The sequence below is a fragment of the Tinamus guttatus genome, unplaced genomic scaffold (assembly GCF_059628265.1).
Source record: "Tinamus guttatus ecotype Peru unplaced genomic scaffold, ASM5962826v1 Tinamus_guttatus_pri_ptg000240l, whole genome shotgun sequence".
In the NCBI taxonomy this organism is placed as follows: domain Eukaryota; kingdom Metazoa; phylum Chordata; class Aves; order Tinamiformes; family Tinamidae; genus Tinamus; species Tinamus guttatus.
In genome coordinates, this window is record NW_028288774.1 from 4,601,823 (window position 1) to 4,628,517 (window position 26,695).

General features: G+C 37.3%; 2 protein-coding genes across 5 annotated transcripts in view; both read left to right on the forward strand.

Annotated features, from left to right (window-relative positions):
* LOC104567942 (uncharacterized) overlaps positions 1-7,459 on the forward strand; it is a 40,367-nt gene extending 32,908 nt beyond the window's left edge. For all 4 annotated transcript variants that reach the window (XM_088525735.1, XM_088525736.1, XM_088525737.1 and 1 more), the window contains exons 22-28: positions 6-168; positions 2,345-2,497; positions 3,468-3,635; positions 4,608-4,705; positions 5,046-5,180; positions 5,930-6,044; positions 6,788-7,459. In XM_088525735.1, coding sequence (XP_088381861.1) covers positions 6-168; positions 2,345-2,497; positions 3,468-3,635; positions 4,608-4,705; positions 5,046-5,180; positions 5,930-6,044; positions 6,788-6,946 — 991 coding nt within the window. In that variant the 3' untranslated portion in view covers positions 6,947-7,459. The remainder of the gene's footprint in view (positions 1-5; positions 169-2,344; positions 2,498-3,467; positions 3,636-4,607; positions 4,706-5,045; positions 5,181-5,929; positions 6,045-6,787) is intronic.
* Positions 7,460-12,392: 4,933 nt separating this feature from the next.
* On the forward strand, positions 12,393-26,370 carry LOC104567934 (actin, alpha skeletal muscle B). Its single transcript, XM_010214798.2, has 8 exons — positions 12,393-12,521; positions 14,402-14,530; positions 18,623-18,733; positions 20,891-20,975; positions 22,050-22,211; positions 23,305-23,496; positions 24,934-25,115; positions 26,119-26,370. Exons 1-8 carry the CDS (start codon positions 12,393-12,395, stop codon positions 26,260-26,262), a joined length of 1,134 nt encoding a protein of 377 aa, XP_010213100.1. The 3' UTR covers positions 26,263-26,370.
* Positions 26,371-26,695: the final 325 nt, after the last annotated feature.

Sequence of the window (26,695 nt, forward strand, 5' to 3'; positions counted from 1 at the left end):
TTCAGAATGGAAAAAACCCTCCTCCTGTCAGAGTCACAGGCACTACGAAATCAATGTGAGATAACAGTTGCTGAGAAAGACCAACAGATTGCAGAACTACAGAAGCTGCAGCAAGACAGGATTGTTAAGAAATCAGAAATCTCTGATGGGAGCAATTATCCAGTCAAGGTAAAGAAGCAAAATGTAGCAGGAAGCATGAATGTACTTCAATCCATTCATTGTTTAAAATGTGCAAACCGCTTCCCAAGTGAGAACTGTGCAGTATTGTGCAGTTTGCAGGAGGGGAGATGAAAAGTATGTACCTCAGTACTGCACTGAGGTAAACCAGCAGATTACAGCTACTCCTAGCAAATGAGTTACAATATTTCTTAGTATTGATACCTTGCTTTATTTAAACAATCGTATGTTGTGAATCTTACTGATACTTAACCAAAAGGAGTCAAAGTTTGCTATGGTTAAATGGTAATGCAACAGTGTTTGCTCGTTCCTTATATTAATAGGTTACTTCAGTAATCTTGAAATTTGCTGTCCTGAGTTAGTTGAACCTTTACATGTTGCATTCTGGATTTAAGACATGGCTCAAACTAGATGAATGGCAAATACTCAACAGCAGGCCTAGTGCTTCCAAATTCAGAGAGAAATTTGAAAGGAATAAAAACTAATGAAATTTACAAGATTCTCAGTTACTTCTATCGAATCAAGAGAAGGACAGGAGGGTTGCAGACAACTCAAGGAAAAATTCTTCTAGTAGCAAAAAATGAAATACGTTATGTCCATAGCAGGATTATTAATTAATTCTGGCTTCTTACACCAGTTTCTTGTGCATCACTTGTCTCCTGCTGTTCACACCAGTGTCCTCATGTGGTTCTATAGCACACTTGTTCAAAGAGGGTAAGATGCTGTACTTGTAGGGTACCAGCAATGTATTTGTTGGCCATCAAGTCCTTGCATGCTGCTAGACTTGATCAGCTGCCAAACAGCCTATAGAACATCTGGGTTCTATCTTTTTCTCCTCATAGTACAAGTTGAACTCATCTTTCTAGCCACTAATTATATACGTTAAACATAGGAACATCATAATTTCCTGAGACAGTGACTTTTCTCCTGAAAATTTGGTTTTTCAAATTGATTGACCAATTCGAATGTTAATGGGGGGAACAGATGGGCAAACAAGATGACTTGAAAATTTCTAATTTTTAGAAAACTCAATTAAATGAACTGTGTGATTGCTGAAGAAATGGTAGAAAAGGTGACACAGAAAGCAGTTCTTGACTAAATCATTTGTACTCTATTTTAAATCTGCTACTTCACAGAAGTATTGTGTGGCGATTTAAAAAAAGGTTTAAAAAGAGGGAGGTAAAAATCATGATACAGAAACTGAAGTTTGGGATTGTTTACAGTAAGGAATAAGTAAATGAGAGACAAAAATACCTAATAGTAGAGAAGGGCGTAAATAGGTGAACTGAGAGTCTGTATTCTCCTTTCTTGTGAACCCAGAATAAGCAATGTTTACTGCTAATTGCAAAATTACTTAAAAGCATATGCTTTTATTATTGATAGTTATCTTTTTTTAAATATGTTGCATTTATGCTATCTGTTATCAAGCACATAGGTTTTAACAGGATTCAAAAAGGAATTGGAAATTTATACTCACAGCAGCACTTTTCAGTATTTGTATTCTTGATTTGAACAAACCTATTAAATTTCATTTTTCACAGCCTAAATCAATCTGTCAATTCTTGAAGATGAGAATAGGAGCTAATTGAGAGGGAGAAGGGAAAGATGTGCCTAATGGAAGTATTTTTGTGTCTTCTGAAGCAGCTGGAGCTGGTTTATGCCAGGAGCAAAAATACCCCATTTAGAAAGATCACAGCTGAGACCCAATTTGGCAATTGCTATCTACTTTTGTACATTATCATTAAAGGTTCAAGGAAAATGCCTTTTTTTGCCTTTGCCTTTTTTTCATTTCAAGAGAAGATAATTTCCTTTAATTTCAATAAAAACATTATAGTTCAAATTTATGGCTATCATTTGCTGTTCATCTTTTGTGATGAAATCACAAATAAAATATATTGAGTAATAATGTCTTTTGGGTTATGGAATAGTTTTTTATTTGTTACTAAATTTGAAATATTTAATGTATATATTTCTATTGAAGACTTAAGTTGAAAACACCATATAGTTGAATTTTTATAAAATTGTAAATGTGTGATAGACTTCTGGAAAGATCTTCTGAAAAGGCGATCATTATTTAGTCTGCATGTATACTTAGTTTTGGAACTTATATATAATTGTTAACAAAACTCTTATACCATTGACCCTGAATGTACTAATACTTTTAAAGATATTAGAAACTGTCTCCCTTGCTGGAAGTGCAGACATTCCTGAGGAAATCAAGCACGTTTTAGATGAGAAAAATCAGCTTCAAAATGAACTGCAGCGTTGTCTTCAGGAGATACACCAGAAGGATCTTCATTTTCAGCAGATTAATTCAAAGGTAATTTAAAACACCATCCTAAATGGCTAATGTTAATCTGAACTGCTATCAACATACAGTTATTTTTTGTATGATAAATTGATGCTATGTTGTATATATCCAATGCCTAGTGCTTTAAAACTTGGATTCTTCAAAGCAACTCTCTTGGCTCAGGCTAGGAATTGCAAATAAAGTCTCAATAATGTCTTTCTGATGCAGTTTTTGTGACTAGATATTTGACTGAGGTTTTTTTTTGAATCCTCCTTCTAAAGAGATTGATGGGGCACTAGCAAAGTTCTGTTCAAAGTTTAAAAGTGTGTGTGTATGTGTGTATATATATATATATATAAAAATATATATATACAGGTGTCTTAGCTAGAAGAAGGTCTCATACCAAACTTTAAATGCCTCTGTTTCCTGTTTCTTGATGAACCATTTTGTGCTTGTACAGATGGTAAATATTTCTGTTCAGTTTGGTTCACAAAAGTTTATAAAAATCCTTGGAAATGTTTTCCTAAACACATCCTTCTCTTTATAGCCTAATATTCAAAGCAAACTGGGCTTATGTGACTTTTCAGCTGTCTTCTCTATCAGTCATTGTGTCTGTTCTCCCTGCTTCACCCAATATTTTTAAATCTAACAGTAGTATCAACCAAATTTTGAAACAGGCATAGAATTTTCAAACCCCTGTGGGTAATGATGTCTAGGTAAAGGTGAAGACCCTTTTTGAAGAGATGAAAACTTTATTGTTGTATATTTGTCAACTGTCTGATGAATATGTGTATAGATCTAATGTCAAGCTGACTTGGCTATGTGCATTGTCCTGAAGCAGCAACCACATCTACTGTGTTTTTCCAAGTGGTAATGAAATAGAGCAAGGGAGGCAAAAAGGGAAAACCTGGAGTGGTCATTAGATGACAAGTCTCAATTCTGTAATAATTCCTAAAACTTATCTCCTCCAGAAAATTATTTAAATATTAATTTGTTCCAGGTTTTGCAGTCAGCAGAAGAGAATGCCATCTTGTCTGCTCAGTTAAAGACCATGTCTCAGACTCTAAGGGATAATCAGCTTCGTTACACTGATTTGCAAAATCGTTATTTAAGATTGGAGAGAGAATATCAGACAATGCAAGTGACATCCTTTCAAGGCACTGTTCAGGTAAAAATGAGTGTATGGAAACATTTAAAACTTTTCTTTTGTCTTCATGTGTTCGCTAGTTTTCCAGCACTAAACACAAAAACGTGTATTTTTTGTACCGATACTTGTACTTACTTGTATTGATACTTGTGCTTTTGTCCATGAAGCACTTAAGGAAGATAATTGTATTGCTCCAAAGCTATTTTTACCTGGCTTTTCAGTTAAGGTAGGTGTTCACAGATGCTTTTGTCATTTGTCATTTTGAAGTGTCGTCTTTTTTAAAATTGGCCAGCAGCTAGCAGAGATAAGTTAATCACCAATAATTAGATTATTAGGGATTAGTGATAATTTCACAGCAGTTGTGAATCATTTTTGCAAGGTGTTTGAATAATATTTTCAGATATGAGATCTGCACATGCTCTTCAGCTCTTCTGTAGGCTTTGTAATCTGTCATATACATCTGTAATCTTTTTTCCTTTGTGATCTCTTTATTCTTAAAAAGTCCTCCTGTATTGCTTTGCTTATTCAGCAGTGATCCATTAATACGAGACCCTAACTCACCACAAACGCTAGTTAAAGCCAGAACATCTCAGCTACCTCTGTGTGAGCTGGCAGGTGTATATGGCACAGTGTGATATCATGCATAGTTTGTTTCAGATTTTGTTAGCAGAATAGCTGCATTCCTTGTGAAACTAAGGTCAATACTATGTTAGTGTAGATACATTTCTTTTCCTTCAGATAACTCAGAGAATGCTGCACAGTCCTGTGTAATAAAGTGTACGCGTTCCCTTCAAATCCTGCACATATTGTTCTTCATCAACTTTACATTGGAAAAGAGGCTTGGAAAATTTCAACTCCAGAATGAAGTGATTAAATGACACAGTAGTGGTTTGTCCCTCTATTCTGTGGTGCTTATGGCTTCTTTAATTGAAATAAAGATTTTTATGACTAGAAAAATGGTGACTGTCTTTTTTCCATTTTAATATTTTCCAGGATGAAGCTAGAACAGAAGTTCCCCCAGGAGCACCACAGGAAAGATCTGCAGTTATTGTTGAGATAGACAATATGGAGCTAAATGAACTCAGAAAAAGGTCAGGACTGAGAACATATAGTAGCAATACTGTTTTCTTGACAGTTGGGTTTTAGGAGCAAAAATAATACTTTCCCATAACTCAGGTGTTTTGAGAGGGCAGAGGAGTGGAATTACAGTGAATTAAATGAATCTAGTCATATTCCTGAATTATTATTATTTTGTGATATTTAAAGTTTCCTTTTTTAAGAGATACACGTATAAGTGACTTTATTTCAAAGCCTAGTTTAAAGCTTGTCATTATATTTTTAATAACAAAAGAAATTATTTAACAAAACTGATAAAGGAATTAACTTTTTCAGTACTTAAAATACTGACTTTGTGTTTTTGTTTTGTCATAGACTTGCAGAGACTGAGCAACAGTATGATTCAATGCAGCAGGCTCTCTCCCAGATGACAGAAATGCTGTCAGAGGAGAAGAGGAGAAGAGAAGCTGCAGAGGAGGCTCTTGGGCTCTCTGAGGAGCTAAGTAACAGGTAAATATTCTTGTAAGGCGACTTTTTTTTTTTTTGAGAAGTGGATGGCAGCTAGACTGCTACATTAAGCCCTCCTGTGGGTGTGAAGTAACTTGCATGTTCAGAGACCTTAAACCATCTTTCCCTTCCATTTCCCCCTGAATAAATGCATGGAGATTTTCTGAGGTACTATGGCTGTCTTAAATGCAGTGTGCCACAAAACAAAATCTGAGTGTCATTTTTTTTGTTGTTGTTTGCTTTTAGTGAAATTTTTGATAGGAAAAGGTCTTAACTTTCTGAGGCAAATAATAGAACCTGTTTGTGAGCACATGCAGCAACGAAAGTCTGTGCTCCTGTGTTTGTCACTCTAAGTCTTTTAATCAATAATATATTAAGAGTTTTAATAATTTCTTTTTTTATGATTCTGAACTCCATAGTCAGTGGTATTTTACCGAATTACTAGAAATTAGTAGATGAAAAATATGTTTATCTGTATAAATAAAATCTCTACCACTGGAGTGATTGGAAAGTCACTATTTAATGAGCTAGAGATGATGGGTGGTTATTTTGAATAAATGAAGGATCCTAAGAGGAGATTAAAAATAGAGACTGTATAAAGAACTGGCAGCATAAACCAAATCTTACTGTTATTGACTTTTTTATGGAGAATCTCTCCCAGTAATTTAAGTATTCAAAATAATATTCATAATGGGAATTTGGTACTTGTGAAAAGCAGTACTTTTGCCTGTGCCCTTTTAATTTTTCTCTAGATTTGAAGTAAGTGGTTATAAGTCTGAACCTACAGAATATACTATTCACATGGAATCTGAGGAGGAAAGGGAAGCCTTAATTATCAATCCTAGTGAACATGTTATTGTACGAAAGGTAAGTAAATAAGCTTTTAAAAATGCTGCATTATAAGCTATTTGAAATTTGTTTGCACATTTTATACTGCTAACTGCAGATTGGATTGAAGATAGCACAGGATGTGAACTCTTTTGTGTTGGTCCTCCCTTTTCTGCATCTTTCCTCTGCCGTACCTGTGTCCCTTCAAACTCTCATTTATACTTCGGGAACAGATTTTGCTTCCTTGTAATTCGGAGTCATTGCTTTTTTGGGGGTTGTCCTTTTGGTATGGACCAATGGCACCAATTAGGAACTCGTATGACTCTGCCTTGTCTCTCTGCACGTGAAAATCTGAATATGAAGTGTTCCAGATGTCACAGGGGTGGGAACGCCGTGAAGAGGTTCATTCAAAGTAGCATGCTAAGTTCAGAAGGCATGTCCTTGGTTTCCTTCTGTTGGGGTTGCTCCATAACACCTTATTATGTTCATATTAAAATGTGAGTTACTGTATTATGTGCTATATGTGTGGATGTTAAGTAAAATGTGTATGAATATAATTATTTTACATTCCTGGTAAGGATATATCATTACATAATACATGTACAATTTGTATTTTCCCTTCCCAAACTTTATTTTCTTTTACCTTTAAATTCTTTGTGCTAATGGCATCCATTAAAACACCAGAAGATTTTTAGTGCCCCTCAAACATTTAGGTTGCAGTGGAACTGCTGCTCATCTATCTTCATGTTTACTTATTTGACATTTCTTTGTTTCCTAACCAGATGAAAGGAGGAGCCCTTTCCTTCAGAAGATGGCTTCGAGGACGAAGTCTTTACTGTTCTAACCTGCTGAGCTCCAGAGGAAAATCACGCTATTTATTCCTTACATACCTAATGACACTACATATTATTGTTTTATTGTGCCTCACTGGCGTTCTCTGAATACACTGCATTTTCCCAATAAATTATTTTCCTATAGGTTAATGGTGTGCCAATTTCTAGAGTTTTCACATGCTGCTGTTAAGCTATGCACTGGACACAGTTGTATATATACTTGTTATACTCTGTGAGTCTTGAGCTTCTTATCAGAATTTTGTGTATATCACAGTTGCTCCAAAGTTGACTTGAATTGCTCTTTAACAGTGGAATATTATATTTGCTAAGAAAAAAATATTCCCTTCTGTTTGCCCTATAAGTGAACTGCTGCATACAAGTTATTTAATATGATCTGTGAGTATGTAATGATTGATTACTACTGATTGGGTTGTAAATGGTATCTTTTCTATATACAATTTATTTTAAGAGTTAAACTATGAATTTTAAAGACATACTCATCTATTACTGTTTAATGGCTTCTTGATTATAACAAGGAGCTTTATAGAGTGCAATAAAGGAAGAACAACTGGATTTTTGGTGGGTTTTCTTTTGACTGCAAATAAAAAGTTTAAGAAGTCAGTGTTCTTAGGTGACTGTATGAAGTGTAAGTTCTTTTCATTTGTAATGCTGACAAGATGCACTGCTATGTCCATGTTAAGGAAAGCCAGTGATCAAGCTTCAGTAAAGATACAAAACTGAGATGACGTGAAGAAACATCGTCTTATATTCCTAAGCTGCTGTTTAAAATTGTGTTTTCTGCAACTTTTTATTTTTCTTAATTTTATTTATGGTAGCCACTTCAGGTAGGTTTGCTTACTACATATCTTTGGGGAAAACTACACATCTGCTCAACATGAAACTCAAGCTTAAAAAGATACAACCTTATATACTGTACGTACCTAAGCTTCAAGACATTTTTTGTATAAATGAACACATTTACAACTCAGAGGTCTTCAGTTCCTGTAGGCGCATAATGACACATTAGTCCTCTAGAAGTGCACAGCTCTTTGCCCGATTCCAAAAATTGTTACTTGGGAGCACCGTGGTGATGGGCAGCTGGAATTATGTTTTCACACCCTGCCCTTACTGAGTAATCAGTGGTCTCATTCTTTAATCATGATTTCACTCTTTGCCTGTTACCTCTTATAAAGCAGGCCTACTCTTAACAAGGAAGAAAGTTCATTAGGGATTCCTTTGCTGGCCTTTCTGAATCTCGTAGTTTAGTGTGATATTTTCATGTATGGAACTTGCGGGTTTACCTGGGAGTGTTGATGTAACTATAATTTTAAAAAAACTTTTTTTCTTTTCAGAATAATAAGTCCAAAGTTACGTTTTAATGAGTAGTACATGTAGCACCTCATGAGGAAAAAAAAAAAAGATTATTGTATGACTTCCACTACACCTGGGATTCAGGGTCAGAACCAGGCTGTTATGTTATGTATTAGTCCTTATCTTTAACTTTTCTTGGTTCTTTGTTGTTACAAACCTGAAAACACATTGTATGTATTCAGAATTATTTCATGTGGTGCAGAGCATTCAAGTTAGGGCACTCTGCCTGTGTTGGTTTTCCTTACTTATTGCATTTCTGATAATATGAGGACTGTTTTTTGAGTATGGAAACGAACCGAATCCAGCTCTTTGCCTGATGGATAAATTGAGATTGAGTGTGGAACTGATTTTAATGAAGTGATGCTTAAGGTTTCTTGTGTCTGAGGTCTGCTGCACAGTCCTATGACAGGTGGGAGAGAGGGATAGAGTAGCCCTTGACATCTGCACAGTTAACTTTTACCAAAATGTACCCCATGTTCTGCATCATTTGCTTTTGTCTTGTGGAATGGGAGAATATTATCAGCCTCTGTTACCTTTATAGACAAGTTCGTTTGATGGTTCTTTCATATATCTTAGTCCGGTATAGGTCTGGATTGCTATATAAAACCAGTGTATTCTTATGTAATTGGTGTCTTTCAGCTGTAAAAATGGTTATTCCTCATCTCTTCTGAATGACATATTGCTGATTCACTCTCAGTTTTCAGCTATAGTGTCACTGAAGTATTAAGATAAGCCAGATATTTTCAGTCTTTGTGACACACAAACAACATACACAACTGAGTACTGTATATGGTAAGGTGTTTTTTTTTTTTTTTTGTAATCAGTAATAGCTTGTAGATGACTGCTCACAGAATGATAGTGAGCTGTTTTTAGCTATTTGTGTTAAAACGAGGCAGAATACTCTCCAGTGACAGCAGCACCCTGCAGATCTTTCTAATGTTACTCATCTAGCGTGAGGACTTTTGTCATCAAGGGAGGGGGAAAAAAAAATCCTCTATCATGAGGTCTAGCAAGTTAGGGAGTGGGAAAGGATCCAGAGTTGTTAGAAATTCTGCCCTAATTTATCCAGGCGTTTCTGTTGTCACTGTGATAAGCACAAGCTGGAAAAAAAATGTTTCCAAAAATGGCTTGACACATGTAGATACTCTGTGAACTCCCTTCCAGAAGCTGATATAAATGTAATGGAAAGTGAGATCATTTCATTTCCAAAAGACTTTCACAATCATCTCCGTTTCCTAGGTAAGTATTACCCTGAGATGTTTTTTATGCTATAGTTCATTCTTGCAATGCTTGGCTTTCTTCGGAACTTGGTCTGAGATTTCCTAGGGATTCTTCCTAGGGACACGTTTTGTTCTTTCAGACTAGTGGGTTTGGATGCTGCTTGCATCAGTCACTGAAGTAATTCCAAAGGGACCCCTAATACAAGGGGCTTCAGGCTGGTCCTTATTGTGGAGAAATGTTGCAGAGTTTTCTTATCCCTTAGCTGGCGAGTCATGTACAGTGAGATCTTGTTAATCTATCTGGAACCTTGAAGAACTAGTGTGTGTAAACCGAGCAGCTAGTTATGAGCAGCAGCAACAGAGAAATGTAATGACGGAGCACAAGATGCACCTGAATTTATACTGTCACATCTAGTTTCCTCGCAGCATTTTGTACCAGAAGTTTATGTACATTGTTTTTTGTAGGGTGAAGGCAGTCTTGAAAATAGGTTACCCTGGGAATTCTAGTGCCACCTTGACTTGCCTAAATTTATAGTGGGGAGGGAGGAAGGGGTAGCTTTTGCTGGGACAGACTTTTGCAAGACTGAGGCTTAAAGTTTCAAATTAAATGCATGATTATATTGGAAATAAGTCATTCAGATAATTAATCTTCTGAACAGTAAAACTACATAAACATAATAATTTAGTAACCAGTAAATATCTGGGGGGGAAAAAATGCCCAAACAGCTGCTGCACGAAAATGATTAAGCCTAGAAATTCAGCAGCTTTCAAATACACCATGACTCAATCTAGGAAGGGTTTGGAGTTTTTTTCCCTCCGTTTTTGACATAGCACTCTTAATCAGTTCTTTCACTTTACAGCTTATAATTGTGTAATACTAAAACATTTTTATTCTTTAACTTGAACAAATTCAGCCATTGACTTTTATTAGTAAGGGCCATTGAAAGTTAACCAAGAATGTGAGTGCTGGGTGCAGTTCCATTTACATGAGTTTTAACTCTCGAGGATCAGCGGATGTTTCCCTATGAACTTGTTTCTTTCAGCATGGCTATGATTTTAGTCCTACAAACAAAGATGCGTATATATATAGGCACCATTATATCATAGTGAATGGGAACATTATTTCTTAGCATGTCCTACTCGGTTTCCTTTAGAACTGAGGAGCAATGTTGACCTATCAGAGCTTTGTGGGGGAGAGAATTTCTCTGCTTTTGAATTGTAGCATCCTATCTGATCCAATTCTGTATTATTTATTTATTTAAGAAAGGAATTTCTTTCAGCTTAGCTTTACACAGCAGTGGTCAGAAGCTGGGTACAACTCTGGCATATTGGTTGATGCTCTTAAATGGTTTACTGCATTCTACCAGCCTTGTCCTTAGGGTTTTAGAAGGAAATAATGAAAAATGCGTGGAAATGTTGAATGAATGTTCAGAAATACTTTCTACTAGTAGTTAAACATTCCTAAGTTAAATGTGATAAAATAGAATTATTCTGTTCTATTAGGGGAAAGCAAATCTTACAGGCAAATCAACAATGGACGCATTTTTTATTGTAAAATATCTCAACGTCTTTTCATTTATTTTTCCATTTCATATCACAGTGTATTGAAGGGTTGGGTCATGACTTTGCCTCACCAAGGACATGGAAAAGGCCTGAACGGAGTGGGGCAGAGCGTACCATAACTGCTCACTTTCCTGTTAGGAGAAAATCGTGTATCTAAATCTTTACAGACGGCAGTATTACTGCCGTGGTCCTCATGACAGCACAAGGGAAAACTCTCACTCCCCAGATGTGGGGGGACCGCGTAAGCTGGTAGCAAGAGGAACCCTAAAAGCAGGGAAGGAAAAAAGTGTTTCCTTATTCTTAACTGCCTAAAGAGGCAATCCTACACTCCTAAAAATAAATGAGGAATCTGAAACAGGAGTCTTAGTGAAACTGAGGCTCTCCCTCCATGGGAGTTTTGCCACCGATGCCAATGAGATCAGGACTTTATTTGATGTGTTGGCCAACTGCTAAGTTGCCTTGGGTTCGGTCAGTGTTGCCAGCTGTGTCCTATGCTGTTTCCCAGAATAACCACTTAGATAAGGGATTTACCATTTACAAGTATGGAATGGGCCCTACGTGTAGGGAGCACTTAACAGAGAAGCTATCATTTAAAAACACAACAAGCATTTCCCTGAAGCTTTTTGGTAGACTATTTTTAGTTGTTTGTTTAAGACTGCCACTCAAATCTGAAAATGCCTCTAGGGAACAAATGTAGTATTTGAAAGAACGAATACTCAAGAATTCTTATCTACTATTTAATGCCAAAAACCTCAACAATGCAACAAATCCCTTACCTGAAACAGCTTTCTAGGTAACTTGTTTGACTATACTTCAGTTGACTGCATTAAAATTTGTAGGGGATTAAGAGGAAGGCCAATTGTAGAAGCTTTTTTGTTTAATTATTTCTACTATATATTTTTACTGCTCTTCAGTCATAGCAATTTATCTGGAAGATGCAGATAATTAACTTTTAGCATATAATTAATTTACCTTTAACAAAACATCTATAAGATGATTCATTCTTGGAAAAGATGGGGCTTCACCTACTGAAGTGCAAGTCCAGATGAATGCGTATCTGTTAGCTGAATTTGTCCCAGGGTGACAAAGTTGATTAACAGAACATCACAGGCCTCCTTGAGGCTGCATCAAATATTTCCCTTTGGGGAATGAAAGCTGAATGTCCTGATTAATTTGCTTCAGGAAAGTCTGTTCAAGTTGAGATCTATGTAAGTACTTAACCTGCTTTGAGAGATTCAGGCTATAGCATGTATACTTTACAGTTTAGGCTTATTTTCTGCCTCCCTCCCAAATTTTTTTTTAGTAGTTTGCTGTTTAAGTGATGGAGTGCCCTGTTCCCTTCCATCCACTCCTGCAACTGCTCTTACATTGCTGTTTTGCAGCCAAAGCAGCGAGACGCTATGTGTGACGACGATGAAACCACTGCCCTTGTATGTGATAACGGTTCTGGACTTTGCAAAGCTGGGTTTGCAGGAGATGATGCCCCACGGGCTGTATTTCCATCCATTGTCGGACGTCCTCGACATCAGGTCAGTTGGCACCAAAGCAACAGTGCTGTCTATTCTGGGTACTTCGATAAGGCAGTGGTAAAGCATCACTGCTGTCCTCATCCAGGCAAAACTCTTGCCAATCTGGGTGGGAATACAGCTTGGGAGGAACGGCAGGACTGAGCTGCACATTCTATATACCATGAGCTAAGCCGCCTTTAGAAGGGTGTGCTCCAACTACAAGGTGTTGACTACAGGAAAACAGGAGCCTGTTTGGCTGCTATGAAGATGTCTTTCAGGAAAAACACAGTGTAAGGGGATTTAAATAGAGAACAGATTGGGTTGAAATGGTCACTGGCTTTTTCAAAAATTAAATAGTACGTATATGCAGTTTTCTAATATTGCATGCTCTTCTACTGTAAATACTGGTCAATAATAACAAATCCAGAGCGGTGTGCCAGCATCATGCAAATCACGCTGATTAGAAAGATTTTTTTTTTGTTATTCTTTTTTGTGCCTAGCTGTGAAAATCTATGAACATTTGTACTTTGGGTCTGAGATTATTTGGTTTGTAATCCTTCTAATAACTGTTATTTGTTAGAAAGCCATGAATACAAAGGAAAAATAAGATTGGCTGGGATTTGCCAACCGGAGACAAAAAATGAGTAATTGTGACAAGCTCCTTTGTTGTTTCAGTAGGCACCAGCAGGGCCCATTAAATTTCCCAAAATGTAGGTCTCTAGCACATTACTTTATCAACTCAGCACTGGAAAAAAAAAAGGTGACTTTTCTTGAACTGGAAGAAGGTCTTATTGCTTAATTGCTTCTAATTGTTTCATTGTTTCTTCCTAAGAGTTACATTTCCTTTTTTTTTTTTTTTTATTTATATCTAAGATTTTAATTTTCTGGGCTGTAAAAATCTTTCCCTCAATTGCCCTGTGTTCTCATAGGAGATAAATAGGCCTGGATTGAGGGGCATAAAATACCAAGCATTTTATTTCCATAAAATATCTTAAACACCTCTGTGAGTTAATAAAATTAAATGCCAGTTCTTGAAAACATGTCCATTCTTTAATCCCTAAAATTGTGCACTGGCTTTTATTAATGAATAGACCTGGCATGTAATTTTACATAGTTAAACAGTTCAGTGGCTGTAATACTTAATGTATAGAAGTAAAATGAATCCATGGAATAAATAAATATTTCTATGCCAGCTGCTGATTAATATTGTGCTTAATATGTTGGTAATATTTGGGGCAATTGTGATAGACCACATTAGTGAATGACAAGACAATGTAAATAAACAAGACAATGTAAATAAAACTGTATTAAAATACCCTACTCTTCTTCCCTTCAAAATCTGCCTCTTTTCTGCATAAATTAATGGATCTGTAGCACTGTTTAATGAAGTATATTTTTCAAAAATGAGCGTTTTTCGTTTTGCATGTGTTCTAGGCAGGTCTTCCAGCAAGGAAAGATCTCGCTGTTCAAAGACAGTAATAGAACTGCCTAGGCATGTCTGTAGGCAAATACATAAAGTAATTCTGGGAAGCAAAAAAAAAAAAAAAGCTTCTATCTTCTTTCAGCTGTAAGTCCTTTGCTTTATTTCTTCGTACAGTGACAAAGGGCTCACCTTTTGTGGAGAAATTATGAATTAACTAGTGCCTACCTTGACCAGGTTCCCACAGGGACATTAGTCGCACCAATTATGGGGTAACTTGCTTCATTTTCAGCCTTGCTCTTCATGGTGTGTAGTCACAGGGAGCTGGCACAGAGAAGGTGGTTAGCATAAAATTCACATTGTGGCTTTGTGGAAATACATTCTGAAATGACAGTAGTAATAGCAGATACAATATCGTATGTTAAGTATTAACCCGAAAAATATGGAGCTAATATTCATAGTTCATTATCATACTTTGCAGGGCGTTATGGTTGGAATGGGTCAAAAAGACAGCTATGTAGGGGATGAAGCGCAAAGTAAAAGAGGGATCTTAACCCTGAAGTATCCCATTGAGCATGGAATCATCACTAACTGGGATGACATGGAGAAGGTATGTGTTTATTTTTTAATGCAATTTTATTGAAGCATCATCTTATCTAAGACATACAATTTGCTATTAACCTCCCAGCAAACCAAAGGAGAAGTCCTTGAAGAGCTTTTAATCTTGGAATAGATACAATATGCTGTTCCAGAAGACCAGGTGTTGATCCAGAGCTTGGTATTTCAGAGTTGTTATTTTTTCAGTAGACTTATAAATATGCTTATTCCTTATCAGATTCTGTTACTTTCATCAGGAACAAAAACCATGAGTATGAGGGAGGATTTTTGCCTCCTTACTTCTTGCCTATACAAATGAGGTCATAGCTGATGCCCACATCTTGTGCTTATGTATGACATTTTCTCTGTGTCAATTAAAGACAAAAGGACAGAGTTTGGCTTCTATCACTATACTAAATCTTTGAGAGTCTGGAATAGAGTTTTTTCCCCTGAAGTATGTTTTTCTGTTGCCACATTCCATTATTGTTCTAGTGTCCTGATGGTGACAGAGCTTATTTATTCCCCTATCAAGCACATTTTTAGGCATTCTGCCAGTATAATGACCTTTTGGTGAGATGTCCTTTGAAGGATGTCCCAGACCAGGCAAAAGCAATGAGACGCAGCCTAACAGACACTGGAGAGGCAAAAGCCCAAAGGGCCCTACGGCACCACAACACCTCTCCAATGCCCCATGTTTCCTGATCTTTGGAGCAAGCACCTGAACCTTTACGTGGAAATACTGTATGTTGTCTTCAGAGACAACTTTGCAATTTAGTCCTTTGCCATTTCCATGTGTAACAAAACTTCACAGACAAATACTTCTAGTATTGCCTTCTATTTTGGTGGAGAACACCACTGAAAGGAAGCCCTGTGTTGATTTGTATTCATGCTTGCTGAGATTAAGTGTATACATATATCAAAACATCACATAAATTAATTACTATATCACATTAATGAACCCAAATCGATAATTGCAGAGTGTCACAGATGAACAGACTAAAATTAATACAGATGCAATGGGAGTTTTGTTTGGTAATAAATTGCCCATCTCTTCCTCTAGATGGAAGCACAGCATTTGCATTTCATTATTTCCCTGCTGCCTGGAAGGACAGCTAATCTATTCTGCAGAAAGTCTGCCACATGTTTTCTGATATATTGCTCTTCCTGATAATTATCCACATTCAGCAAGAATGTGTATTTTCGTAATACAACAAGAACAGGTTGAGGGAGGAAGCAGCAGGGCACTATTTTCGGTTCTTCCCTTAGTGATTGATCCCCACATCTAAATCCCTGTGAATATAATACATAACTGTATGTCTTCTGGGTAATGCTCAGTGCTAGAGCAGACTGTCCAAAATCTAGGCAGGAAAAGGAATCAGGTTATAAAAAGTGATGTCTTTTTATTATTTTTTTTTCTTTTTGGATTGAGATGCCCTAAAGGCCAAATCAATTATTTTCAGAGGTGGGGTCTCTGAGGGTGCTCAGAGGTGGAGATTTCGGGCAGTGCTTTTAGCTCAGTAATAACTATCAGATATTTTACAGGCTCTTCCAGGTTGCTTATTTTGCCAGTCTGGCACTGAAATGGGGAAAGACCTGCCTGGAAAAATGGGTCTCCAGGCCAAACTTACTTTATTCTGGTACTCAGCTTGCAAAATGCAGTAGTTGGCAAAGATGGCCCCAAACTGAACTGTGCTTATACTTGTTGAGACTAGGAGGAGAGAAGGATAGAAAGTGTAGGCAACTTTTAAATAAATGAGTAATGAGCAAGAAATAGTGTGTGTGGAGGGGGGGAGGTGGAAAGGAGCAGCATGAGAGAAAGGCAGCAGAAAAGAGGCAAGAGTAGAACAACTTTGCTAACTTTTGTGATTGTAGATATGGAAAAAAAATGGAAATTGCAAATCGGAAAAATCTGGAAAAAAAATTCTTATGAGCGTTCCTGGTTCATTCAGTCACATGGTTACATGAAAATCTCAGCGTCTACTGGGACTGTTGTGTAACAGATGCACACAGCTACACACTTGCTTCTAGTTGAGGAGGGGCAGGTCTGAACGTTTTAAAGGGAAAATCTTTTATGTACGTATACGTATTTTTCCATGTTTTTTAAATCATGATTTTGACCTGAACTATGAATTTCTTCTAAAGAAGCTCTTAGAAATAACAGCCCTGAAACCTCCACAACATAGAAGAAAAGATTTACTGGGCAGTGTGCCAAAAATGGGACAAAAACATCTACACATTACAAAAGAGGGGGTCACTGAAAGATTAGACTTGTGAATAAGTAAGAGTGTGTGTGTGCATGTGTATGAGAAAAAGCAAGCAAGGATGCTGCAGGATGCATAGAGGTTCTTGTGAATCATGAGTAGAATATGTAGGCAATGAAACGAAGCATTATTCTTCTCATGTGCTTCAGTTCACAATATTCAAATCTGGACTGCTCTGTTTTGCAGTGGATAATAGTGCAGGGCACTGTACATCACTATCAATTTGTCCACAGCAACTGAACTCGTAATGTATGGGAGAGAAAACATAAGAATGGAGCATTTTCTGCCTCTGATAACTGCATAAGTGTTTGAAGCAAAGGTTAGAGTAATCCTTCCTCAGTAGCTCTTCTTTGCTATGGTATCCGCTGCTTAATTCTTATGACCTATAAAACACAGTATTGGACTCTTTATTTTTTTTTTCTTTCCTTCTTTTTTTTTTCTCTTGAATATTTATTATTTAGATCTAATAGTCTCTGCCTAATCCTCCCTGACATTGAGAAACAGCTGGTCTTTAATAGTACCGGATTTTTCCTCACTGTAGAAATTTTCAGTAATTTCTAATTATGCGAGCAAAAAGGTTTCTTTCTCTCCTTTAGTCACTCCTTTTCTGACTGAAATTGTGATCTCCTACTTCTCCTTATGACTAACATACATTTTTCCTTTTTTAAATTTTGTATTACTTCTTTCTGTTTTGCTGAACTTATTCCTACTTTTGTTCTATATCTTCAAATGGACTTGGCCTCTATTCCAAATCTCAGTTCAGGAAATATCTGACTTTTAGAAGATTGAGAGGGATTTGCTTTTTAAGGCGTGATAGTTTTCTTAATGAATAATTCTAGCTCTAGGTGGCTGTAGACTTTGGAGAGTGCAGCCCTCAGTTTAGATAAGATCTTCTTCTCCATGGTAGTTCATTTTGGAGAATAACAATGTCCTAAGGATATTTTATTAAATAAGTTACCCCCTAAAATATCCTGATGCTTTGTGCTGGAATTAAAAATAGAAAGAAAGAAAGAAACGGAAAGAAAGAAATGTGGGCAAGAAACAAGTAGACAAGGAGTCTTCTAGCTGATATCAAGAAAAAAGATTCTTCAGTCCTTCATAGCCATAGTGCTCGGACAGTGAGAGCCTCTCTCTGTCAGAACAATCAAAGCCAGCAGTGTCTGGTGCAGGTAGCAGGTTTCACCATGAAAAACACTTCCTAGACTGTGGCTAATACATTTAGTCTATGAGGAGTGATAGTTTAATCCAAGATTTACTGAATGAAATGTCTGAGTCAGAGGGCCTTGCATTTATGTGGGAATTTATTAGATATATGAAAAACATCTTAGCAGAAGCTCATGACAAATTCACGGGGAAACTCAGTCTCCAAGCTTCTCTTCTCGAGGAGAAATATTTCCAGATCTAACAGTTCAGTTCCTGGCTCAGCTTCTGTGTCAAAATATGGGATCTGAGTGTTAACCAATGTTCCCATTTAGAGGAGATGATGAATAATCTGTCTAGGGAACCCTCATTGAAAGGACTCTACTACGCAGGTTATATACTGTGATTACATTCAATAATAGCTCCCCCTTCTTTTCTTCTTTTTTTTTCTAGAATAGAGCAGAATTTGACTTGTTCACTCTTGCATCCTTTTTCTCAATTTTAATGTAGTTACTAGTGTGTTTAATGTGTTTACATATATAAGTAATATGCTATATACAACGTTATCAGTATTATATACAATTACAAAATTTACTAAGGCTATGTCTGGAAAGCTTTCCAAAGCTGAAAAACTTTTTGTATAATTCTGTTATGTGGACAGATTCTTTTCCAGGACATTTTTCTCAGCTGACCTTTCATTTTAGATTTGGCATCATTCTTTTTATAATGAACTTCGCGTTGCACCAGAAGAACACCCTGTGCTGCTGACCGAGGCTCCCTTGAATCCTAAGGCCAACCGTGAAAAAATGACTCAGGTAATAGCCTGTTGCTGTGTGGGACTGCTTTGCTGCAGGTAACTTCTGCATAGAAACATCCAAAATATCATTAGTCCTGGATATTCAGCTTTGTTCTTAACCTGGGAGATAATCCTTTAAAGTTAGTATCAAGCTACACTGGTTAGGTCAGGAGAGGGCTCACGCAATATCAGTTCTCTGTCCAGCCATAACGTGCTTAGCGTTTGTGTCTCAAAAGCTTTAAGCAAGTTCAGAAGCGTGTGTGTGTGTCTGTGTGTGCTGCCAATTCTCTGTGTGCGGAAAGTGTGACAGCGGTCTGAATCACACTTGTGCGAGTTTATATCAGAGACAGCCTTGTTGTTCCTACCTCTAACTGCAGAGGATGCTTGTTTGTAACAGCCCAGCTCATGCTGTAGAAACTCCTGCATTGCAGACCGTAGTGGCTTCTGCATCCAACAGAATGCCAGCTACCATATTAAGCTTTTCTTTTATTTTTCTCTTAAGATTTGAATAAAGACATTTCTAGACATTTCTTCTGTTATGTATGTGATGGTTTTTGTTTTTTTTAGATCTCCTCTGGAATCAGGGGAAAATGCTCAAAAATTTGGCCTTTGTGTTCAGTTGGGAAAATGGATTGGTCTAACAGCATTCAGTCTTAAACAACGTTTTGCTAAACATTTCTGACATGCTCAGTCTCTGATTTAGCAAATTAATATCAGAAGCAACAGTAGACCTCAGAGGTTCCTATTAGAGCCCTTTATTAAATCTATTATCCATTTATAATGGAGCAACATCCTGTTCAAAAGTCTATATTGTAAATTTAAATGCTGGTGCAATGATCGGTAAATGTGATATAAATACAAATAGTGGTGTAAAATCACCCGGGAAAACTCAGTGTGGCTCTACACTTCCCTTTGTGCACACTTCTGGCATATATCAAACAGGAAGATTATGCATCAATTTAGCAAGTGTAAATAAATGTATTTAAGTAGTGAAGTTGACAGCACTTATTACTAGGAAAAAATACAACTAGGAAATGATAAACAACAACAAACATTAAGAAAAGCCTCTTTTGCAACAACCAGGAAGTGTGGGTTATGCAGTAGACATGACTGTGACTGCTTCTTTGTCTTTATACTGTAATGATTAAATTCTGATTTCAAGATTTTTTAGAAAGGCTTATTGTTTATCACTTATTGCATTAAACTCACTACATTAACAATGAAATAGCAATAATGAATGTATTCACATGTCTGCTTATGAAATCCGAAGTCTAAGTTTAACTCGCTGAATTGGATCACACTGCTGTGGACTTTTGGAAGCTGCAGTGGTGAGATGTTGTCATCACCATTGCGCTAGGGATGGGGCAGCACGGTCTGGAGAGTAGATGGCATTTATTTTATAAAGGATAGCGTACATTGCGCTCTCCAGAGCGTGTTAATTCATTGCATGTCCTTACTTAGCAGAGCTTTCAGTTGGAAAAAGGTTTTATTCTACCCACCAAAATGAAGTTGTAGTGGACTGATGCAGAAGATGGGAAGTCCTGTGGCTTTTTGGAAGACAATGGAAAACATGTTAATGTTGCCACAAAGAGTTAAAAAATGTTTATTACGTTGGTGGGGACAAAACGAGTTCTAATGAGCTTTAAACCAGAGCAAGTGAGGTTTTAGCTAGAAACCAAGACCACCTCTCTAATAGTATGGGTAGAGTATGACAGGACAGTTTACTGGAGAAATCTGGGAGTACTGTATCAATAGAGTTGCTGAGAATGGAAGCTTTCAGGAGTAGCTGATTCTTCCCGGAGACAGGAATACATTAGATTTTTCCTTATGGTTTCCAGCTAAATATTCAATAAATAGTCAATATTTCAAACTGATGCATTGTTGCAATCCTGCCATCAAGATATAAAAGTTATCTCAAGGAGAGGTGTCATCTTCAGTTATTATTTTTAAAAAAAACCTGACCTAGTAGTTTGAGGTTAATGGAAGTAAACCCATTGAGTTAAGCGACTTTTAATAAATCCTAAAGAAAACAGTGCACTGTCCACAGAAGAGCCATAGATCAGGAAAGGACCCAGGAGTAGCATCTACAGGGCAGTACTCATTAAAAAAAGAATTATTGTCTCATCAGTTGCTCTTAACTGTAGATCCTAAAGGTACCTACGCTCTTAAATTTCAGATTATGTTTGAGACATTCAATGTGCCAGCCATGTATGTAGCAATTCAAGCAGTGCTGTCACTGTATGCATCTGGAAGAACTACTGGTGAGTCTTTCTGGAAATTGTATGGTCCACATGTCTTTCTAGCACGCATGCACATTGGCATATCCGTACATGAATGTGCGTGTTGATTAGAGTACACCAACTATGTATTCTAAAAGTCTTTCTGCTCCAAAAGCTCAAGTCACTAAATGAACATTTAGCTAGCTATATGAACATTTCTGTTGTAAATAAAGTTTGTGTACTAATGAAAGATGATACAGTTTAATACTGCCCTTAATTGCCCAGCATAGAAACTGTATCCTAACAGATTGTTTCAAGGGCACAGACCTAGTTTTATTGTTGCACTCCATTCCAAATCAATCAGTGAAAAATACCCTTTAGTAGTTAAACGAAAATATGTAGTTTAAACATTGAATTTCAATTGCCTGGCTTGATGTTGGCTGTTAATTGATCATTAGAATTAACATGGAGATCTTTTCTCATTGCCATTTAGCAAGCATTAAGATCATAAATTACTTCCTAGCAAGTCTTGGGTCTTGACATATTTTTTTAAAAATTGTTTTTGCAGCCTGATGTCACCATTTAATTTTACATAAAAAGAAACAAAGATCTGACATAAATTGTTTTATGCTTAAAACTCAACTGCTTGTATGCATTTTTGATATCAGACACTTGTGAGTGGAAAATATATACTTCCCTTCCAATACAAGTATATAAGTAGCATTGCTCTGCACTGAGAAACCATTACTATATTTTAGCTAACAGGATTGTTTATTTTAATGGTACACAGATTTTTATATGGCTTTTATATTATGCCTATAAAATGCTAGGGGTCTTCTGAAATGAGTGACTATGTATACACATAAGATCATTATTGTTAGCATCTGTTCAGCAAGAACAATACAATCAAATTGCCAAATGTTTTGTTTTTTTCCCCAAGAGCAGTTGCCACTTACTTTATACTAACGATTTCATCTCATCTCACATGAACAGATCTCTAGTTAGAAAAACGATAGAATGAAATGTCAGGCAAGTGTTCGTGTTTACCAGTTTCAATTCAGAATGTAGAGAATATAGAGGTTCTGATAAACAGCTGCTTTTCCATTTTCTTTTCAGGAATAGTTTTGGATTCTGGGGATGGCGTCACTCACAATGTGCCTATATATGAGGGTTATGCCTTGCCTCATGCCATTATGAGACTGGATCTGGCAGGCAGAGACCTCACCGACTATCTCATGAAAATCCTGACAGAGAGAGGCTACTCTTTTGTCACCACTGGTAATAAGTTGTGTTTTTTTGCACTTTGCATGCACTTGCTCTGTTAGTTATCCTGTTACACTGGAAATGTCTACCTGGTGAGATGCAAGAAAATCCTTATCAGTAGATAGACCAGAGAAAAACATGGGTTTCTCCTAACTGATGCTTTCAGCAAGTATGTGGTGCATCAAGCATGAAGATACTACCTTCTCAGCAATTCTTGCTTCATCAAGAAATTTAACTGATGGTTCTATTTGGTCGTGACTATTTTGCACACAAGGGAGCAAAGTTAGGAGTTAGTAATGGATGAACCTATGGAGGGTTGATAAAGGTTTTGTGACACAGATGTGCCAATCTCTACAATATTATGTAGTACAGGAGTATGCATTCTATTTGCATGGAAGTAGATGAAAGCAGAAAGTATTTTAGTTGCGACAACAGAGAGGTCAGTGCCAGAATCTAACAGACCAGCAGGCCGAGGGAGGTGATCCTGCCCCTCTACTCAGCCCTGGTGAGGCCGCATCTGGAGTATTGTGTCCAGTTCTGGGCTCCACAGTACAAGAGGGATGTGGAGCTGCTGGAGAGAGTCCAGCGCAGGGCTACAAGGATGATCAGGGGCCTGGAACATCTGCCCTGTGAGGAGAGGCTGAGGGAGCTGGGCCTGTTCAGCCTGGAGAAGAGAAGGCTGAGAGGGGATCAGTGTCTATAAGTACCTCAAGGGAGGCAGTGAGGAGGATGGGTCGGCCTCTTTTCAGTGGGGCCACTGACAGAACTAGAGGTAATGGCCACAAACTAAAGCATCAAAAATTCCACAGGAACTTAAGGAAAAAATTCTTGACAGTGAGGGTGACAGAGCACTGAAACAGGCTGCCCAGAGAGGTTGTGGAGTCTCCTTCTCTGGAGATCTTCAAAACCCGCTTGGACGCAGTCCTGTGCCACGTGCTCTAGGTGACCCTGCGTGTGCAGGGGGGTTGAACTAGATGACCTCTAGAGGTCCCTTCCAACCTTAAGCGTTCTATGATGATTCTATGATATAGCCTATGATATAGCACACAGAAACATGTGTGTCGTATCTGTCACACTGCATGTTGATTAAAAAATTGTCTGTCTACAGCGGAACGGGAGATTGTGAGAGACATAAAGGAGAAGCTTTGTTATGTGGCTTTGGATTTTGAAAATGAAATGGCAACTGCTGCTTCTTCCTCCTCTTTGGAAAAGAGCTATGAGCTTCCTGATGGCCAAGTCATCACCATCGGAAATGAACGGTTCCGATGCCCAGAAACTCTCTTCCAGCCATCCTTTATAGGTGGGACAGGATGTTTTTCTTTCTAAAGGCTTGACAGAATGTAAAAAGAATACTTTACTAAAATATAAAGGAAACCTTCAGCTGTAGGGGCTTTGAGATTTGTTCTCAAATGTCATTAGAAACATGCAGCTTCTACTGACTTAATCAGATTAGTTCTCTAGTAACTATAAATGCTGTTGTTGCTGCTGGACAAAGATGTCTGTCAGTTTAGAAATATCAAAATTCTAAGATAGTTTCAACTTTCATAAATACTTTTTTTAAAGTACTGCTTGGAGTACTGCAGAGTAGATTATGCTTATTGACCAGCTGATCTACAGATGCACAGTTCTTATGTTGATTATGTATCTAGATACTGTTTCTGTATATCAATTCATTAATCTGTAACTTAAACATGCAATATCAAATCATATATTATTTGCCAGTAGTTTTATCTGCAATGTCAAAATTTCCATCTTATTCAGGGGATGACATTTTATGTGCAACTCATGCTGCCCTTAAACACTTCCTACTTCCTGCTGAAATGGTATCCACAAGGACTGAGCAAAATGGCTGCAGGCAGTTTGGCACTATTTCCAGCCAGCTCTGTATGTAGAAATCAAACTATTCTAGCGTAAATATAGTTCCAAGTTCTGTATCTGAACATCAGCAGGAATCAGGTTTATAAATAAATTTGTAACGTTACAAGTAAATTCTCCCTAATAGATGAAGGAATTTGGCTACCAGATATCTCTCAGGAATCGGAGTGGGGTCTAAACAATGGCCCCTATCAGAAAAGTGTCTCAAGAAACCAGGATTTTCTGGATTACATCTTGGATTGCATCTTTGTCAAAATTAGTGCGTTAAGCTAACTTAAAAGCATAGAAGTTCAAGATATCTTCCCGGTACCATATGTTTTCTGGTACTCTTCTTTAATAACAACAACAACAAAGCTACCAGAAGTTATCTTTACTGTACTAGTATTTAGGTAAGCTGATACCTCAAAATCCAAGCAGCCCACTGGAATGTCAAGTGGGCTTCTATTTCTAGCTAGCAGCATGATATAAGGTTATAAGAATGGTAAGCAGTTGCTTGAATATCTCTCTTTTATATATATATATTTATGAAGGGCATTTCTTTTTATATATTATGAAGGGCAAAACTCAGTGTGAAAACTGTGGAGCTTTTTCTTCTCAAGTATATTTTGCTGGTATAATTATTAATCCTGTCCAATGCTAAAATGAGAAAGAATGTGGGGAGTAGGTACTGTCTGTCCCTCCTTCCTCTTCCAAATATCATACAGCTTTTTTTGCTGGAGTTTTATTAAGGGAAATAGGTGAGAAAACAAGCACAGACTAATCAGTCTTCCAGTCATTTTTACAATATTAAAAAGAAGGAATTGTAGAGAAGTAGGCTCCTCATTATTCTGAAACAACATGTTGAAAACTTATATCCACGCAGGGATGGAGTCTGCAGGTATCCACGAAACCACCTATAATAGCATTATGAAATGTGATATTGACATCCGTAAGGATCTTTATGCTAATAATGTACTCTCTGGAGGAACCACAATGTATCCTGGTATTGGGGACCGTATGCAGAAAGAGATTACAGCATTGGCTCCAAGTACCATGAAGATTAAGGTAATACTCATATTAACACCTGCATATACCCCCCCCCCCTTTTTTTTTTTAAATTTAGCTGTTATAAATAAATATAAAAATGGCCTTAAGGAATCATCCAGAGCTTGCATCAGAGTCCTGAAATTATCAGAGATAGGCTTCAGATGTTGTTTAATATCTTTTTTCCTCCTACTTGCCAAAACAGTTTAAAAGAGTAAAAAGGGTTGTACTGGAGTAAAGTGGGTTGCTGAAGCAATGGGAGTTGGTGAGATTGTTTAAAGGAAATGTGAAACAACGGTGCTGACTGACTTCGAGAAAGAAGGGTCTGTGGATGCTGCAATGAATTTGTCATTTGAGGCAGTGTTACTGTTTTATGTTACTTTACTACCCAAAGTGAAATTTAAGTGCAGTTCAGAGCATCTTTTTATCAGGCAACAGACTGCCTTCTGTACAGACATGACACCAAGTGGCAGAAATGGAAACAGGAACACGCAGAAACAGTGATATGTCCACTGTATCTTAACAAGTCAGCCACTAAGCTGGGAATAGGCTGTAGGTTTTCTAGCCTTGTGTCTAGGGCTTAGCTTACTAGGACATTGCATCTCAACATTTTTTTTTCATTTGAACTATTCAATCTTAAAAAAAAGAAAATCTCTATTTTGTTCAGTGTGGTCCCACTAGTGGAAACAGCAGAGCTTTTTACTTAGCTTAATTTAGGGCCCTATTTAGTTAATTTTTAAAAATTTTATTTTCTTTCTTATATTTTTAGCTTTGATGTGAATTTTTGGGGCATCTTTTATGTATCTCGTGGGCTGCCATTATTTGTCTGCCTTTAGTAACAAGCTCTGTTGACTTGAGCTAAAGACAGAAAATGGCCGCCTTTTCAGTGCTTTAATTTAGGTTTAATGCATTGTATTTGCACTGGTGCAATGAGAGGATTTTCACCTAGTTATTTTATCCAAAACGATGTTACCGCGTTATCTACTTGTCGTGTTGCTTACAACAGCTTGCACTTCTCTTCTAGATGATTGCACCGCCAGAACGTAAATACTCTGTCTGGATTGGGGGTTCAATACTGGCCTCTCTATCCACCTTTCAGCAAATGTGGATCAGTAAAGATGAATATGAGGAAGCGGGTCCCTCTATTGTCCATCGCAAGTGCTTTTGAAAGCTTCCATCGTGGGTTGTCCATGCCAAGTGTGCTGTTCCCCTGCACATCACCTGCCCTCATTCATCGCAGAGGGAACTGCATGATTTTACTGCTTTCCACCTGCTATAAAATGCACTACATGGATGTCACTATAATTAGTATATTCTAATTTTTAATGCTAAATTGAAACTAACATTTTTGGGGGTGGGGGCTCCGAGATTAATGACAGTATTTATACATTTATGTAGCACACTCTTCTTCGGCCCCACACTAAGAATTGTGCTGCCATTGTGCTGCAGTTAGTACATGATGCTGTTGTATGTCAGTCTTGGCTAATTTATAGTTCATCTGAACCATGCACATAACAGGCAATTCTTCCAAGCCTAAACACAAGGCAAGATCTAGGTACAGTCTGTTTATTTTATGCAGTTAAGTGATTCACAGGATTTTA